The sequence below is a fragment of the Lissotriton vulgaris genome, chromosome 12, assembly GCF_964263255.1.
Source record: "Lissotriton vulgaris chromosome 12, aLisVul1.2, whole genome shotgun sequence".
NCBI classification, from domain to species: domain Eukaryota; kingdom Metazoa; phylum Chordata; class Amphibia; order Caudata; family Salamandridae; genus Lissotriton; species Lissotriton vulgaris.
The window spans coordinates 288,191,508-288,210,449 of record NC_141700.1 but is presented as its reverse complement, the minus strand read 5'-3'; the positions used below and the strand labels follow the sequence as shown (position 1 = coordinate 288,210,449).

Here is an 18,942-nt window from a genome sequence, read left to right as displayed (position 1 = left end):
AATTGCTGCGCCTCAATGTCTACCGTCATGGCTCATCGACTCCACAGTTCCTCCGCATCCCACTACAGGCTCCAGACGCAGGTCTGGTGAGGCATCCAGTCTCCAGATGCAGGTCCAGTGAGGCATCCAGGCTCCAGACGCAAGTCCAGTGAGGCATCCAGGCATCAGATGCAGGTCGTGCGAGGCATCTAGGCTCTCATTCTGGTCATCCTGGATGTTGGGTGGCTTGAGGGGGTGTTGATGTGGGCTGCACTTGGTCCTGGCTGCTCCATTCTGCATTTCACAGTTTTTTTTGCCTATTTTCTATTGGAGGTCGACTGATAGGCTATTTATTCCTATAGAGGCAAAAAAGCTCACGTTGGGCTGACTAACATGCGTTTTTTTTGCCGCTAATTGGCCTTCCGTTGTTTTCGCCAGCCAACACCGGAATTCCTATTGCCATCAGGCTAATGTTAGAGGTAGTTTTCACTGCTGATCCCTGAAGCTATTGCCATGTAGCGACGTCATGTACATATATCGCTAATAAACAAATAGTTTTCAGCAGTACACAGCTGTAAGAAAACAGCTGCTAACTAGCGTTAGTAGTAGTTTTCGCCAGTCCTTCTACATATGGCCCTCTGTTTTTAAATTGGCACTCTCACAAGTCTGAAACTCTCACTAGTCGTAACTGTCCAAATATCTATATATTTGAGCCTTAATTTCTCAAAAACTACTGAATGGATTTACACCAAATGACAAAAAGTATAATCTGTGGACCAAGATCTATCTTTCTGCCAAATTTGATGTCATTCCGTTCAGCAATTTTTGCAGTAGCCCGTTTTAAAGAAGTATATGGAAAATGTATGGGCACTCTTTTCTCAGCTTCCTCTTGACGGATCACCCTGAAACTTTCCAGTAAGGAGCTGAGGTGGATACCCTTTTTTGGGGAAGGTTTTGTAAAGATTCATCAAATGACGCCAAAGTTATTAGCAAACTTTAAAATTCTCTTTTAATAAAAAGCAGTCCTAACTATAACTGCCTAGTGGCGATGCCGCTAAGTAATATCTATATATATGTATATGCATACAATTAAGGAAAATCAATGTTTATTCCTAGCAGACCGAATAAGGGATTGAAACTCTTGCCTTCACTAATCAAAAGGCTGAAACCTTCACTGAAGCACCACACATGTTGTTTCAAAATCCTGAACAGAAATCAAAGGGAATATTTCCAAGCTACAACCCAACACAAGCATGTGATGTGTTTAGTCATGTAACTGACTCAAACACATTGAAACAGACAAGTGTTGCCTTCAGGATATTGATTAGAAAGTAACACGCTCCCCGCAACAGGAAAGAAACAGAAAGCTCACGTGCAAGGCAGAGTTGCAATAAATAAAGTTCTGGTACTTATCTGATTTAGCAGCAATAAAACAGGTCACTTTTTACAGCATTTATTTATTGCATTTCCTTAGTGTTTCTGGTTCAAGCCCCTGGTAGCAGCATTATGGGTATTGTAGTTTTGCCTTAAAATTGTTAGCTTCTAAAAACAAACAGCAAGAAATGCATGATAAAGCCTCGAATCTTGTTATAAAATCCTTCCACGCTGCAACCGCACATAACATGAGTCCACCATGAGGACAGCACGAGATGGCTCTTCCTAAGAGACTGTTCAGATAATAAAGAATCTAGCCTGACCTTGTTTGAATTGTGTATTTGCTGATTTAGATTTTCTTTTTTAAGTTTCATTCAGTTTTTCAAAGTGAAAAATAAGTCTTATTATAGCATTTTAAGGCATAATTGAATTTGTGCAGCATTCTTTGCAGTCTACTTTGTTGTGAGTTAATCTACATGCTCATCGCAAAAATATGAATTACTTTTTGTATCTGAAGGCATACAGTTCATGCCTTAACACTTCTTTATTAGGCATCACCCGAGACTGCTTTTTTACTGGTAAACATAGCTATTAATTTGTAGATTAAGCTTCATGAGTTCACGTTATACACATTTTTTTGCAGGCAATGAACATTTCTAACTTGGAGGATGGCATTAAGAAAGAAACAGTAATTTCATCGTTACCAATGTTTAGACAACTCTTGGTAAGACATATTCACACTTCCTTCTTTTATTCTATTCTACTTTTATATTAATATAAAATATCTTTCCTGATAGTTTTCAATAAATTTAATGTTATGGCATTATTAGCCACAATTGAATACAAATTGAAAAATTGTATCAGCACATTGCACAAGTTTTACGTTTTTGTTTTACTAATTTGACCATTTTAATTAATGTTCTATTCTTTTGGGAGCTTCTCTGTGTAAGAAGGGTAAATGGCCATTGTTCTGTAGCATGGCACAACTGGAGAGATCCTTCATAATTAAAGGTCTTAAAAGTTGTACTTAAAGCTGTGCTTAAAATGTTTGTCTGGCTTTGTGTTTGAAATGTATATTTCACAGGATAGCGGGTTGGGGACTTTGCTGCTGCAAACATATTCCCCAGGTCAGGGTATTTAGGCCAATGTATGGTGACAATGTACAATAATTCTATTATGTCTTGTGCGATTTTCCATAAGTAGTGAAGTGAATTTACCACATTTGTTGAAAAAGGCTGCCTGTTTGGGGTGCTGAAATCCTGATGCTATCAGCTGACCCTGAAGCAGAGACGTGTTCCTCTCCCAATTTGCCTTGAGTTTAATTTGGAAGTATTAATATATGGAAAACCTGAAGGTAAAATCTGAGACCGATGAAATATTTATTTGTATTTTTCTGTAGTACCATGACCCACCTGTCACAACAGTGAGAAAGTAGGTATAGAGTCATTCCACTATATGTTATAGAGGTCTGCAGACTGGATTCTTTTTAAACTAAGTTTCCTCTCGAAATTGCTCCAAGTAAAATCAGTCATATGTGTCTGTATACTCTAAATGCAAAATGCTTAAACATAAAGCAATCAGCATTTAGTTTTAAGTTTAATGAACATTAGAGTTCCAGCTAATTTAGATCCTCTTATGTAGCATCCTAATTTCAGTGCCTCAACTTTCCGGTGAAGAATTGGCTTGGTAGTTTGGTCTGCCCTGTTCCCATGAGGCACTGGGTCAGACTAATTTGCATAAAGCCAGGTTCTGAACTGGGGTGATGCAGTGAGCTAAATAACTGTGATGGATCAAGCCCTGATCTCTTGACTGGGTAAGAGTGGTCTGCTTAATTCAGACACTCTGTTCATCACCACCCCCTTTTTGAATCGTTTTTGGCCACCACAAGTGTGGCAGGGTATACTCAGACATGAGTCCCTTGCTCACTGCACCACCAGGATTCAAGCAAGCCGGGCCGACGATGGCTGAAATGCCAGAAACCGGTCCCCGGAAGCTTGTCTCCTTTCCGGTGAAGAATTGGCTTGGTAGTTTGGTCTGCCCTGTTCCCATGAGGCACTGGGTCAGACTAATTTGCATAAAGCCAGGTTCTGAACTGGGGTGATGCAGTGAGCTAAATAACGGTGATGGATCAAGCCCTGATCTCTTGACTGGGTAAGAGTGGTCTGCTTAATTCAGACACTCTGTTCCTCACCACCCCCTTTTTGAATCAACTTTCTGTGGGGCATATTTACAAGCCCATTTTCGCCGCTTTAGCGGCCGATTTCGGCTGAAAAGCGGCGAAATAAACATCTCACTATTTTCAAGGACACGCTAACGCGTTTCCTTGATTCAGTAACCGTTTTCTCTCCAGTTTGCATGTCAGCGATTATTATCGCTAGTGATTTGCAAAATGGGCGATCCTCACAATGTCTGCATGATTTACGTGGCAGACAGACATTCGCACTATTAACAATGCGGCCCCAGCAATGTACAAAAATGCGCTAACCTCGGTTATCGCATGAAGTTAACATCTGCTTTTTCTTCTACTTAGCTATGCTGATAATGGAAGATGGATCGCTATGTTACAACCACACTCCCCGATCAGCAAGCATCTCCATAATTATTGCTGGATTTCAGGAAATTATCCTGTTTCTCGCAGTCTATCGCTGGAATTACATCGCCAGTTCACAAAGCGTTGAAAATACGCTGCTAACACGGCAATGTAATTCTGCAATAGACGGCGATAAACAGAAACGCGCTAAGTGCGCTTATCAATGTTTATCACTCTTCCTCGATAATATGCCCCTGTGTCTGCTCGCTGATGGCAAAAAAAACTGCAACAACAACAAAAAAGTAAATTTGCCGTACTGCAGCATTAGCTCAATTGTTTCTAGCTCAGAATTAAAGTACATGCTTTTGGATGCTCTGTGTTATCAATATCGCCTGGTAAAATATGATCATAGCCAACCAGCGTATACTAAATTCACAGAAATATGGTGTTATGTGTAATACTGGGGAAACATCCTTTACAACGCAGTGTTTACACCGCGGGGCCTTTACGACGCAGCCATCACAAAGCAAGTCATTACATTACTACGACTTGCGCTGGATGGTGCTCTTGCTCAAGGAATTGTTTAATTTTCTATTCCAACACCTTCCCTACTGTTAAGTGGGCTGGAGTTGGAAAAGAAAATTAAAATAATCCCCAATCTAGCGCCCTCCAACGCAAGTCGTTGTAACAACTTGCGTTGTGATTTCTGCGTTGTAATGGTAGCACGTGTAAACACTGCGTCGTAATGACATACATCTGTAATACTGGGCAGTTGAGATACAAACCGAAATTCGTGCGAGTTTCAGTCGATGTTTAGCCTGTTTGTTTGCTTTTCAAATTTCTGAACGTTGATTTCTGCTATGGTCTGAGAACCTCTGAAAAGGCTTCAACCACTGTAAACATTGTCTAAAATGGCAAATCGCTTCATTGCCAAAGTAAAAACTGGTAGCCTGGCACCAACTTGAGAACCAACCAAAAATTGGAGCAGCTCGTCATGCTGACGATGTAAGGTGTAAAATTCTATCAACACGGATGCTGAGTTCTGTCACCAGAGCCAGCTATCTTTAATTTATCCTTGGAGTTCCACTTGGAAAGTTGTTTGGCCCTGTTCGGTGTAGCACATCTTCAAAAAAGGTAAATTGACATATGTTATTTTCTCACGCCTCAAGGTAGCCAATGAATAGGAAAGAAAAAACATATGGCAAACAACCAAATCGGAAAACATATTTTAGCGATATCAACACATTACATAGCTATGGAAGGTTTAATATTTTAATAATCAATCCACCCAGCTAATGATGTACTAAAAGCTAGTTACACATCTGGGGTAGGAAGAGAAACTAATTCAAATATACTTATGGATCTTTCATGGCATCTGATCTGCTCCCAGCTCCAAAGGTTGTCTGTATTGTTGGAGGAAAACTGTGGTAGAAGTTTCTCCTACATTTCGCCAGACACTATGAATGAACTGTGCACAAATCATTGCACTCTGCCCAAGTCAGCACTAAATTATCCCTCGGAATACAGAGAGAGAGAGAGACAGAGGGAGTATGATTGAGAGAAACATAGAGAGAGGGAAAGAGAGAGAGAGAGAGAGAGAGAGAGTCAGAGAGAGAGACAGAGGGAGTATGATTGAGAGAAACACAGAGAGAGGGAAAGAGAGAGAGAGAGAGAGTCAGAGAGAGAGACAGAGGGAGTATGATTGAGAGAAACCGAGAGATTGAGAGGGAGAAAGAGAGAGAGAGAGAGAGAGAGAGAAACATAGAGAGGGGGGTATGATTGAGGGGAGAGAGAGAGAGAGAGAGAGAGAGAGTATGATTGAGAGAAACATAGAGTGAGGGAGTATGATAGAGAGAGAGAGAGATAGAGAAGAAGAATGATTGAGAGAAACAGAGAGAGAGAGGGAGTATGATTGAGAGAAACATAGAGAGGGGGGTATGATTGAGAGAGACAGAGAGAGAGAGAGAGTGAGGGAGTATGATAGAGAGAGAGAGATAGAGAAGAAGAATGATTGAGAGAAACAGAGAGAGAGAGGGAGTATGATTGAGAGAAACATAGAGAGGGGGGTATGATTGAGAGAGACAGAGAGAGAGAGAGAGTGAGGGAGTATGATTGAGAGAGAGAGAGAGAGAGAGAGAGAGAGTGAGGGAGTATGATTGAGAGAGAGAGAGAAAGAGAAGAAGAATGATTAAGAGAAACAGAGAGAGGGGGGGGGGGAGTATGATTGAGAGAAACAGAGATATAGAGGGACAGAGAGAGTGAGAGGGAGGGAGTATGTTTTCTCTGTCCCTGCCAAAAGGCACATCCACATGTTCACCTCGAGTGTGAACGGGCTGTTAACAAGTTGGAGATTTTACTAGTTCCTAAAAGTCCTAACACACCAATAAAGGCCTTCACTTTCTTGGTTTTGGCAGGAAATGCTCTGTAACATTTCCTCAGCCGTAACACAAAATACATGACAATGCTGAGAAATGTTAAATGAGACACAAGAGCGGCAACGATTTGTATGGGCAGAGCTGCCATGACTTACTAGTCAGTAGCCATTGCAAAGTTCAATTCTGGAAAGATAAACAAGAAGGAAGATTCCTGCTTGCTGATTGGAGCACGATCCTAATTGCAGGACTGTTCCTACCCTACAGCCTGAAATTCTTCACAAAGATCACGTGTCCCAGGATAGTTGTTGATGCAAGTACTACATCCCTAAAATTGCCTTTGATGGAGAGGATGTTTTCAATTTAAATATCATAAATTCTCCCTTATGCCAGTGGCTTATGTGTTTGCTCTATTTTTGCTTCTCCTTTGGTTTTGAGGCCACATTTAATAAATCTATTGTGCCAAGATGTTTCCTATTTTTTCCATTCTTCAAGGAGGATGTTAGCCTTTAATGAGATCTGGTGGAATCAGGTAATGTTTTTCTTCTAAATAAAGGAAAGACATGCAAAAACTTTAAATATATAATATTTTGAGGTTACAAACTCTGTGAGAAGCAAAATCACAGGATTTCCCACAAAAGAGAGAGTGCTTAGTGAAGTACCAAAAAACCCTTTGTGATTCATAATACTCTTACAAATTTTCCAAATGGGTCATTTGGGTAACTCCAAATCACTTTTGGGGTGGCATGACAACAGCACCAACCCCCCGCCCCAAAAAGAAAGCATTCACCATGGAGTATCTTTCCCTTTGTGAATTGTGTTTTGAAGCCTTGGTGGGAGGGGGACAGAGTTGTGCAGGGAACATGGGCTACTTTAAAAACATGTTTTCAATTTGGGGATTTAAATGCAGGGATTGATGTTTTCTGTCCATTACAGGCTACCACACATGCCTTTGTAGAAAATTGCTAAGGGTCACAATTATTGAACTGCCTAAGTAATACTTTTCAAGCTGTGTATTTTGTTACTCTCAACTGAACGGAAATCTGTGAATGGAAAATTTAGGTTGAGACCTAGGTGACACTGCAAAGAGTATCTATGCTTACAAACCACTTGGTATCCATTTTGCACATCCTGGTTTGCAAACAGGGATTAAACCATCAGGGCCAAGCAGTGTAAGCAATAACAAACTTCAAATAAAAGATCCATGTTACAACAGGTCACCACAAAGCAGGCCCTGGTAGACATTGAATTGACAGCAAAAATACTTGATGAAGCCTGTCTCGATCAAGGCTAACACCAGGTTCGAATACCCCAATAAAAAATAAAGCTTCAGCTCCTTTCAACACGTTCATATATAGCATGCTTTACAATCGTTTCAATAAACACGGCCTAACATACCATTCTCCTTTGTCATTCTCGTGGCTGCCTCTATCTCCTTGTCTACTCTTTGAATCCAGAGAGATTTGAGAGCGGGATTGTTAGATTTTGGGGTCTCTAGTTGGCAGAGGTAGGTACCTTAGACCACATAGGGACCCTTGTGTCTAGTCAGGGTAAGGGGTACACCCCTAAAATAACTCCTCTTCACCCCCTTGATAGCTTGGCACGAGCAGACAGGTTTATCTTAGAGGCAGTGTGTAAAGCATTTGTGAACACATACAGTAAACCAGTGATAACACTACGTCTGGACACCACACAAGTTGTAGTATACAAATAAGTATGTACTAATATTTGAACAAATGGGAGGAATGGCTTAGTTCTATTCAGATGTAAAATGCGACACTTTAAGCTCAATGTATCTTTGGATGCGTACCGCTATACAACTAAAGTGTTGCAGGGAAGGTGATGAGTCGGTTCCTTACATGCAAGAACGGTAATGTGCTGAGTCCCTACTGCTGCGTAGGGGATGCGTAGGTTCTTCTCCGCGTGGGGAGGTGATACGTCGGTTTCTTACAGCACTTCTGTGCCAATGAGACCAGCAGCGCCGTGATGCGATGAAGATCCGGTGCAATGAAACAAAATGGCGTCTTCTTCTTGATGCAACAACGATGCTTGCTTGCCCGACGGCCGTGCGGCAACTCAATGATTCTTCTGAGCTTCGACAGGCCCTGCGATACGCTTCTCCGGTGATGCGAGGCGCTTCAGGTGCTGCGATGGCGACCGCTGCAGCGGCGGCATGCTTCTCTGGTGATGCAATGGCGTCTGCTGCGACAGCGACACTCTTCTCCGGTGATGCGATGACAACAGAAGCGGTGGTGACACACTTCTTTGTCTTGAGTAGCGCTTCCAGCTCCCAGCGACACACAGTCTCTCAGAAGGCACAGCTCAACAGCAGGCACTTCAATTCCCATCAAGGGAGGCAGAGGTGCTGGTTGGTGAAGTCTGTTGCCCCTGAGACTTCAGCAGGAGGCACACTCTATCCCAAGCCCTTGGAGATCCTTTACAAGTTGATTTGAAAGTAGCACAAAGTCCTTTCTCCTTTCTGTGGCAGTCAGGCAACCACTGCAGGCCAATCTCCCAAACAGCACTCAGCTTAGGGATAGTCTCCTCCTCAGTTTCTCTGGTTCCTCTCCTCAGCAAAGGTTCTTCTTGTTTCCCAAAGGTGATCTGCAGTTCTTGGGTCTGGGTCCCAATATTTATACTAGCAAATACTTTGTCCTCTGAAGGCAGAGGGTCCCGTGCTTAGTCCAAACCAGTTCTGTGCAGTCCTGGAGCACTTTGTTGACAAGACTCCTTCTTTCCTTATACAGTGTGGGCCAGGGACATCAGACGCACCACAGGAGGTGGAGCCAGCATTGTGGAAGGCAGGCACAGCCCTATTCAGGTCCAGGTGCAACTCCTCCCACCCATCTACATGCAGATAGCTCTATTCAGGCCTGTGCTGACTCACCCTGTCTCCTGGAATCCCCCAGCCCCTGTCACTCAAACTCCGGACAAGAAATATACAACTAGCAAAGGCAGGCTTGGATAGTTAGGCAAGACAATACCTACTTTCTTAAAGTGGTGTTTTCAAACACAGAATGTTAAAACCAACTTCAATAAAAGATGTATTTTACCATTCTGAGTTCAGGCATACTAAATTTGAATGTCTACCTAGTTCCCTGAGTCAGTTAGGTTTATAAGATGTTATAATCAAACTGCCCATTCTGGCCTAGGGGGAACAGTTAACCATGCAATAGTGAAAAACGAAAATGGCTGTAATTCACTATTAGGACATGCCACACACACCAGGGCATGTCCTACCTTTTACCTACAATGCACCCTGCCCTTGGGCCTACCCTAGGGGTGACACATATGCAGAAAAGGGAAGGTTTAGAGACTGGCAAGTGGGTGCACTTGCCCTGTCAACATGGCAGTACCAAACTGCACACAGGCCCTGCAATGGCAGACCTGAGACACACTTTACAGGCTGCTTCTGTGGGTGGCACAACCAGTGCTGCAAGCCAACCAGCAGCATTTTATTTACAAGCTCTGGGCACACTCAGTGCACTGTACTAGGGTCTGAAAAGTAAACCAAACCAGCCAATCATGGAGTCACAAATCCATGCATCAATTTACCATAGGGAGCACTAGCACTGTGGCACTGAATAGCAGTGGCACAGTGCCCAAAGCATCTATAACCAGCAAAAACACATGAGGCAACAGCAATACATGAAAGGGAGACCCACGCCAACAATGCCAGGTCTAACGTGGATGATTCTAAATTTTGAAAGAGGGCTGCATTTTTGTAGATATTGTGTCCTATCAGATTATATTTCTATTTCCAAAAACCTTCTGTAGAGCTTTGTGTAAGTCCTAAAAAATGTCCAGTTGAAGGCAGAATTCAACGACCCACTCGGTGTTCTAAATTGCTTAAAAACTCTCAACATTTGGCCAGAAACAGCGATGGCCGCCTGAGTTGTGAGCTTCACTGTGCAAAGTGCTCCAGACGGAGGAGGTGGCTTCCCATGCATGACTGAAGGCATGATACTGATGTCTCCCGCAGTGTTGGGAGCCCTGGAAGGTGATGGACTTATTTACAAAGCAGCAGAGGTATAATTGGCAGAAAGTTAGAACTGAGGTATGCGTGAGAAAGCCGGGCCTAGAGGTGCAATGTTACCCTCGGCCCTAGAGCTCTACGATCACAAACAAAGTTCTGGCTCTGCTTACATCAGAGGGCCTCTGCTTCTGAGGAGCATGGCGTGATTGACGAAGGTACATCGATTCTCCTCATAATCAGGCTAAAGATGATATGAGTCCTGAGGGAATGATGTGGACTGTGACACTGGTGAGTGTTACTGTCTCTGCATAAGGGCAGCAGTGATTTTCCTCATTATTCTACTGACGGCATTAACAGCCCTTAGAAAACTATGCAGACTGTGACACAAATGAATATCATGGATTCTACTTAACTCTATGCCCTGAAAAACAGCCCACCAATTGAATGGAGGTATTCAGTAGACCACCAGGCCTGCAATTATTTATAGCAGCTCCTTTCTTCACTTGCTTGAGTGACCCTCTCTTCTGCAGTTGTATTGCCGCATAGTATTAAACATTGAGAAAGTCTAGTGAAAATCGTCTTCTACCTCAATAAATTGCTCCATATCACAACCGGATATTTTGAGAAACTTAAGATACCAGGCAAACTTCAGACCTCAAACAACTATACAGCCAGGTACTCTTCCCTACCGGGTTTCCTACTTCAAATTCCTACGCCCTAACCTCGTAATGCTGGGAAGGTGCCATCACGGCCTTCGCCACAACTAAATGCACTAAATCAATTAAAAGTACCTTGAGGAAGGCGGGAGGTACTATGGAAGTCCAAATGAACCAATAAATCTTTCCAATACAAGGAAAACGCTCAGAGAAGAGAAGAGTCTTGATTACAGTCTCCTTTTGTCGTCCATCCTGCTCATTCCATTCCCCTTAAGCAAAAAAGTGGGATATTAGAGTATCAATGGATTACTGGAGGTTAGCAGTCATGCCTAGAGCCTAAGCCTTCACAACGTCATGAGCAGTACCTCCTAGTCTACTAATTTCCCAGGACAGGTCTCTGAACCAGATATAGCAAGTAATATTTGGGCGGCAGTTAACACACGGTGAGGAGAGCCCAAATATACTCCCCCCACTATAGACTGGAAGTTTCTGGACATTCCAACAGAAGATATGAGGTGTGAATCCTGAAGAATTTCTGCACAGACCTAGACCAATGCCTAGCACCTTTCACAGATACCCTAACGGAGGAGTGGTCCATACAACAACACAATATCTATTCCTGGAATGCCTATTGTGAGTAGTCACTACCGGTTTACAATAAAGTGACTGGAGTCTGGTTCTTGCAGATTTTGCTGCACTCCTGCACTTTTGTGCTTTTGCATTGGCTCAGTGTACTACACTGGGTCTAAAAATCGAATGTCCTCCTCAAAGCACCAAAGCAAGTCCTCCAAACAACTCCTTTATGCAGACATACTCAAGCAACCATGCAATATGTCTACGAAAGGCACCACCCCTCCATCTGACAGTTCATCCAGGGCTACCCAAATCTCTACACAGGGTGAGACTATGGATGGCTTCTTACTGGAAATTTCAGCTGTCAGTTGGAGGGAATGGACATGAACATATCCTCTTGTGAAGTAGTGTGGCTCACTGGTTAGAGGCGGCAGACCCGAGAGCAGAGGACCGCCCGGGACCAGGGTTCGATTCCCGGCGCGGCAGGTTTCTGGACCAGGGTCAGCGGACTCGATAATTCTCTCGCCTCGGTGCCCACTCTGATCAGCGATCACACTCGGCAACTCTGGGCATTATCTTGCCTCATCTTCACTAACGGCCCCACCAGACCGCCGGGGATGCCTGGTCTCACCCTGGAGATACCCATTAAGGGACCATCTCTCAGGGAAGCCAGGAAGGGTTTCGCAACGGTCGAAGCGCCTTGGGACCCTACGGGTAAGTAGTGCGCTATATAAATGCCAATACATTTACATTTACATTTACATTTACTCTTGAGCAGCGGAAGGAAAGTCAATAAGAACAGACATTGCGGGGTTCCATTCAAGAACAGAGGAGCTTGACCAAAGGCTGGTAGCAGTAGCGGAACGTCTAGAAGCAGTACAAAGTAGAGATGAAAAACTATTATTCCTTTGCAGCAAACTGATCGACTTGGAAGATCGCAGCAGGAGAGATAATATTAGTTTTTTGGGGATTCCTGGAGAAAATTGAAGGCCCGAAAGTCAGAGCATTCCTCTGAAATAATCTCCCAAATCTGATGGGCATCACCTTCGACTCACCACTGGAAATACAGCATGCACACCGTATCGGTCTCTAGCGCAAAGCCCTTAAAACACATCCACGTCCCCTCATTACCTGTTTCCTAAGACATGAACAGGCACGGCAGATATATGCAACAGCACGCACCCAACTTCAATTCGCATATGATGGGCATGAAATCCGGATGGCAGCAGATTTCTCTAGAGTGACTATTGAACGCCGTAAAACATTCCTCTCCATGTGGACATCAAATATGACCTCTTTGAACCAGCCAAAGATGGAGTATCCAAAGATTTATACGGCCCTGAGGACTTGCGTCTCTTACTGGACCCCCCAAGGCCACAGGATATGGACTCTCAACATTCTCCTCCAGAGCAATTACAACATAGCTCTCCAACATTGACTCCTGGCAACAGGCGACGGAACACTGGCGACTCAAGACACTGTGGCAGAAATCCTGAAAGATCTGTCCGCACTCACGGGAATAAAGTTTCAGCTCTTCAAACTGTGACTGCCTTTACTCATGGTGAAAATTGCAAAAAACACAGTTAATGGACAGAATGTAGAACAATGTCATACATTCACCCCAGTACAAGGATCTGAGCCCAAATCCATCACTTGTTTGCACTCCACGCCACCCTGGGTTAGACACTGGCTATATGCAAATCAGCTCTGACCCTTTGCCTCATGGGAACAGTCCAGTCCGAACTACTAAGCCATGTCTTTCCCAGACCGGAATCAAGCATCCAAGGACCGGTTTCTGGCTATCAGCCTTCATCAGCCTGGATAGCTTGACTCCAGTGGTGTGGAGAGCCTGGGACTCACGTCTGAGTATACCCAGCACACTCGGGGTGAAAATTGCAAAAAACACAATTGATGGACAGAATGTAGAACAATGTCATACATTCACCCCAGTACAAGGATCTGGGCCTAAATCCACCATTTTCTTGCACTCTACACCACCCTGGGTTAGACACTGGCTATATGCAAATCAGCTCTGACCCTGTGCCTCATGGGAACAGTCCAGTCCGAACTACCAAGCCATGTCTTACCCAGACCGGAATCAAGCATCCAAGGACCGGTTTCTGGCTATCAGCCTTCATCAGCCTGAATAACTTTACTCCAGTGGTGTGGAGAGCCTGGATGTTCCTTCCTTTTACCAATATTATAACATGCTCCGGCCTGCAAGACGTAAATATCCTTTCTGTTTTGTCTCAGCCATTCCCTCGTCCTCCTGATGGAGTCTCCCCTCATGGTGGTGTTCCAACAAGCTTAGACCCCTGGTTAAAAGTTCAGGGTCTCCTCTGCTGCACAGCCAGTAACTCCTGCTTCCAACTTATTTCTCTTAAGTTGCCCCTTCTTCTATACCCCCCACTTCTCCCTCTGATAAGTTGCATGGTATCACCTCCCTTGCGATCTAATTCCAGACTCTCATCTTTGACACCGTTGACTTCGACCACTTCACAGGAATACCACCACCTCTGTTGTGGACCAGGGACTCTCCCTTCCCTCCTCATCCTCCATACTCCCTTTCTTTTCCTTCATTCCATTTTTCCCTTCCACAGAACCAGTGAGACCTCACACACTCTCTGCACCACTAAACGTCCTTGGCACATAGATAGGAACCATCTGACTCTGCCCTTCTCTCCCCTCAACATGACTACCGCTCATCCACTTTGCTTAATAACATGGAACATTCATGGGCTAACACATTACATAAAACGGAACAAAATACTCTCTTATCTTCAATCAAATCAGGTGGACGTAGCACTACTCCAGGAAACTCATCTGGATTCCAAGGGAATCATACAAACTACGCAGGGACTGGGTGCAAAGGGTGATACATAGCAGTGTAAAGAAGGGAGACGATCCAGACACAAGACCCACCCGCAAATATAGGGTAGCGATTCTTATCCGCAAATCTCTACAGGCTACAGTGACAAAAACATGGACGGATCCAGATGGACGATACACATTTGCCAAATTGCGAATTGGGGAAACTCATGTCTGGATTGGATCAGTTTACGCCCCGACAGGAGGCATCTCACAATACTTTATAGGTGGGGATTGGAATCTGGTAAGAGATCCAGGTGTGGACAAAACAGGTCCCCCCGACAAAGCCAACGCCACAGACAGAGCCCTGATGGATGACAGAGTGGGGATAATGGTCTGGTGGATCATTGGCACCTTTGTCACCCAGCAGATATGGAATATACTTTCACTTCCCCCACTCATGGCACACTTTCATACTTACATTACTTTCTGGTCTCCCAGAGAGCAGTGCAGGCAGTTCAGGAATCTCACATCCTAGATGCAGCACTTTCTGATCATTCTCTCATCTTCATGTCACTAGAAATAGGACTGACCAGGCCGGTACACAAACCCTGGCACATGAACATTCAGCGCCATAGGACTCCTAAGGGTACATCCCAACTGCGAGCACACCTTATATGTTATCTTTCTACCAATTAAGGGTCTGTAAACCCAGGTAGGATCCTACGGGCAGCAGCAAACGCTACCATACGGGATCAGCTTATGAGGGTTGCAGCACCAGCTAACAAACAAATGGCTGCTTGACTGATAGATTTGGTAAGGGATATTGCATCTTATACTCGCTTATACACAACAAAACCAACCCTACAGCATCGCAAATATTTGGAGCAGGTCTGTATGGCATTGAATGGTTTTTTCACTTCTAAGGCAGAATATGCCCTGCAAAGGATGAAAGGCAGGCACTATGAACAGGGGGGAAAAACCTTGGGAACTACTGCCGGCACAGCTACACCAAAGAGAAGCAGCTATGGCCATAACAGCTATACACTCATCCTGAACAACCACATTAACATGACCTCAGGATTTTGTGAATGAATTTGCCCTATTCTATAAGACTCTCTATACTCAAGGGCCTCAGGCCTAAGTTGGATGATTTTCTCACAGAGGTGACCCATCCCTGCCTTTCTGATGAAAGTAGAACACTTCTGGAAGGAGAGATCAGTAAAGAGGAGATATTACCTGCAATAGTCAATTTACCTTAGCACAAGGCCCCAGGCGAATATGGATTTCCTGCCTAGTTTTATCAATGGTCGGGAGAAGAGGTAGCTGATACCCTTCAAGCTGTGTTCCAAAAGGCGGGGAGTAGGGCTTCTCTAGGTCTCTCTCTAATAAGGGAGTGATAGCTGTTTTACCCAAACCTGGGAAGGACCTCTTACTTTGTGGGAGTTATCGTCCTAAATCACAATTAAATTCCAATATCAAAATCCTGGGTAGTGTTTTGGCTTCTCACCTACGTAAGGTCCTACCCTCCCTGATTCACCATTTTCAAGTGGGATTTGTACCTGGACACTCTTCCAGAAGTCATTTACGCACCTTAATCCACATGCTGTGGTCCGCCAAACACAGTCAAAATGAAGCCCTGGCATTATCACTAGATGCTTAGAAGGCATTTGATTGCATTGATTGGGAATACCTTTTTAAAGTGCTGTAATGATTCGAATTGGAGGATCATTTCATAGCCAAAGTTCGACTGCTATACGTTTATCCCACAGCACTAATATTTTGCAGGGGCTTTGTGTCTGAGCCATATCTGATTCGTAGAGGAACTGCCTCTTGTCCCCACTTATTTTTCTATTAGCTATTGAGCCTCTTGAGGCCACAATATGTCAAGCTACCAATATTAAGGGCATACCCCTCCTGACTGGAGAATCTAACTCTAACTATATACGGATGACATTCTGCTTAACCTCACGGATCTTCATTGTTTCCTTCTGTCCCTACTCCAAATCACCAAATCATAGATGACCTCTCTTCTTTTTCCGGCTACAAAATAAACTGGGACAAAAGTGAAGACATTCACATATTTCCCTTTCACTGGCAATCCTCGGGCCTCAAATACTTGGGTATACTTGTGAATAAGTGGACGGAGGGGATGGCTGCATATAACATAGGTCCCCTACTCACTCAGATGCAGAGCGACTTTGAAAAATGGAAGGCTTTGGGGCTCTCAATGTGGGGTTGAGTACAAGCTGTGAATATGATTTCTCTCCTGTGCTTCATAAATACTATTGGTATGCTCCCCCTTCAGATATCTTTGATCATGCTGTGCTCAATAGACACTAAGATAAAATTGTTTGTGTTCAATTCAGCAAGACCTCGCCTAGCAGCGTTGAAATTGAAAGCTCACTACTCCTGCGGAGGTATGAGCCTTCCCTTGATAGAACTCTTTGCCCTTGCACTGAAATTATCCCAATTGACGTCTATTATATCAGATGCCCCTGAGGTGCTGCAATGGGTACATTTAGTAAAGTATTTACTATCTACAGAGCAAGGACTCTCAGCCCTATACGAGAATGGAATAAGCCGCCAAGACTCCACCAATCCGGTTCTGTTAGCCATGCGTGCATCCTGGCAAACAGAGCATCGACTGCGTGGCTTGAATCCTCAAATCCATAAGAAAGTCCCCTTATGGGATAATGCAAGTATGCGCATTAATAGGCAAACGTTGTCTTGGCCTCTATGGAAGACAGCAGGCATACACACCTTGGATCAGCTCCTTCATGACGGTGAACAAAAGACATTTACGCAATTACTGGAAGAATTTGGCCTCTCAAAACAATAATCCTGGCAATACATACAACTTCAACAATGCTTGGGAAAAACCCTGGGACCACACCCCTGGTTGCTACATGTCCCACCAGTGGTATCATATTTACACCCTTGGGTAAAATACAAGAGGGTTACATCTGGCTTATAAAAAGTACTCCCATCCCACCTATTTTCACAACTCTTAATGCAAGATCTTCGCACTAGATGGCAAACACGGTTATCTGTCTCATATGAGGACAATGAATGGAGAGAAATTTTAGATGACCTGAGTAGAGGGGCTCGGGAAGCAAGACTGAAATTTTGCATATTCAATTTACCCCATGATTGGCACTGGTCACCAACAAAGTTGCACAGAGCAGGGCTTCTCTCACATACCATCAGTTGGAGATGCGCTGACACTGGTTGCAATATAACTCACATTATATGCGAATGTCCGTTGATGCAATCCTTCTGGATTTATGTAGGTCAGATTCTACACACTTCAATGTCCATGCATTTTCGTCTTACATCAGTAACTATTCTCCTACATGACTAAAGACAATCCCAGGTGCTCTCAAGACCACAACGCCGCCTCCTACACACAGCGCTAGCCACAGCTAAGGTTTGCATATTGCTGCAGTGAAAATCACCAAATCCACCTTCACAGGAGGCATGGTTGGTAGCTTTGATACAGACTGCTTTCCTCAAACAAGTCATTTACAATCTTCAAGATCAAGCTGACCTGTATCTTCAGGTCGGGTCACCTTTCCTACATGCGGGGAGTAATAAGGACGATAACCGAACACCTGATAACTCAATTCTTGCACCAGCAACGACGATGTCAGTTGGCGTTCCCTAAATTTCTTTTTATTATTTATTTATGTATTAAGGAGTTTTATATAGCACTGGCCGGACCCAAGGGTATCAGAGCGCTTTACAGCAGTTTTAATGCAAGAGTCGCACAATAGAGCGGTAGTATACATATTGGTTCAGAAGTCCCAGTGTGCTGTGCAACGTTAAGGTAAGGAAGTCCTGAGATAACCTTGTTGAGTGCACTCTGTCCTGGGTTGAACCTCTTTCAGGGAGAAAGGAACAAGGCAAGGGTCGGGGAGCCGGGAGGAGGTTGGTCCTAATGATACAGTGTCAGGGTGCTGCAGTTTGCAGGCTTGTGCTCTTTGGCGGCGGCTATTGGTTCGGGTGGTAATGGTTGATGTTTTAGGTGTTTTTTTAATTTTATGAAGGGCGGGATAGTCCTGCTGTCAGCTGGGATGGAGTTCCAGATTTTTGGCGCATTTCCGGCGAAGGACGGTGCAGCCGTTTTTTGTTTGCGTATTTTTGTTGGGATAAGTAGTAGGGTATTGGAGCTCCTGTGGTTCCTTGTCTGACCAGCCCTCTTGAGTTTAGCGGCCAGATAGTCAGGTTTCCCTGTGTGCAGGGCTTTGTGCCAGAGGCAGGCAGTTCTGAAGGTGGCACGCAGTTCGAGTGGGAGCAATTTTTTTTTTCGCAACAATTTTTTTTATTTTATTGATCAGGTAAGGCATATACGCAGCTCTCCACAGTCAGGAGATCACTGCCAAATATCAACACATGTATTAGCATCTCACAGACCCAATAAAAAACAACCCCACCTATCCCCCCCACCTCCCACGGCTACCCAGTGACCCACCTACCCACCCCTTATCCCTCCCTAACCCAGTGCACGTAATCACAGTGAGCCTCTAGTAACTGTTTGTATCAAGCTAGGAAACATGCGCCTCCTCTGGCCTGAAGTCCATCGTCCAAATCTAGACCATCTTCAGGTTCTACTGGAGGCACCAGAGTTAAACCCCTATATTCAGCCCACCTCTTCCAAATGTTGTAATGTTT

At 44.2% G+C, this 18,942-nt stretch overlaps 1 protein-coding gene across 1 annotated transcript in view; it reads left to right on the top strand.

The window, feature by feature from the left end:
* The window catches only part of LOC147673983 (fatty acyl-CoA hydrolase precursor, medium chain-like), a 419,415-nt gene that overhangs the window by 271,251 nt on the left and 129,222 nt on the right, over window positions 1-18,942 (top strand). Inside the window, exon 10 of the mRNA XM_086945068.1 lies at window positions 1,997-2,077. Coding sequence (XP_086801194.1) covers window positions 1,997-2,077 — 81 coding nt within the window. The remainder of the gene's footprint in view (window positions 1-1,996; window positions 2,078-18,942) is intronic.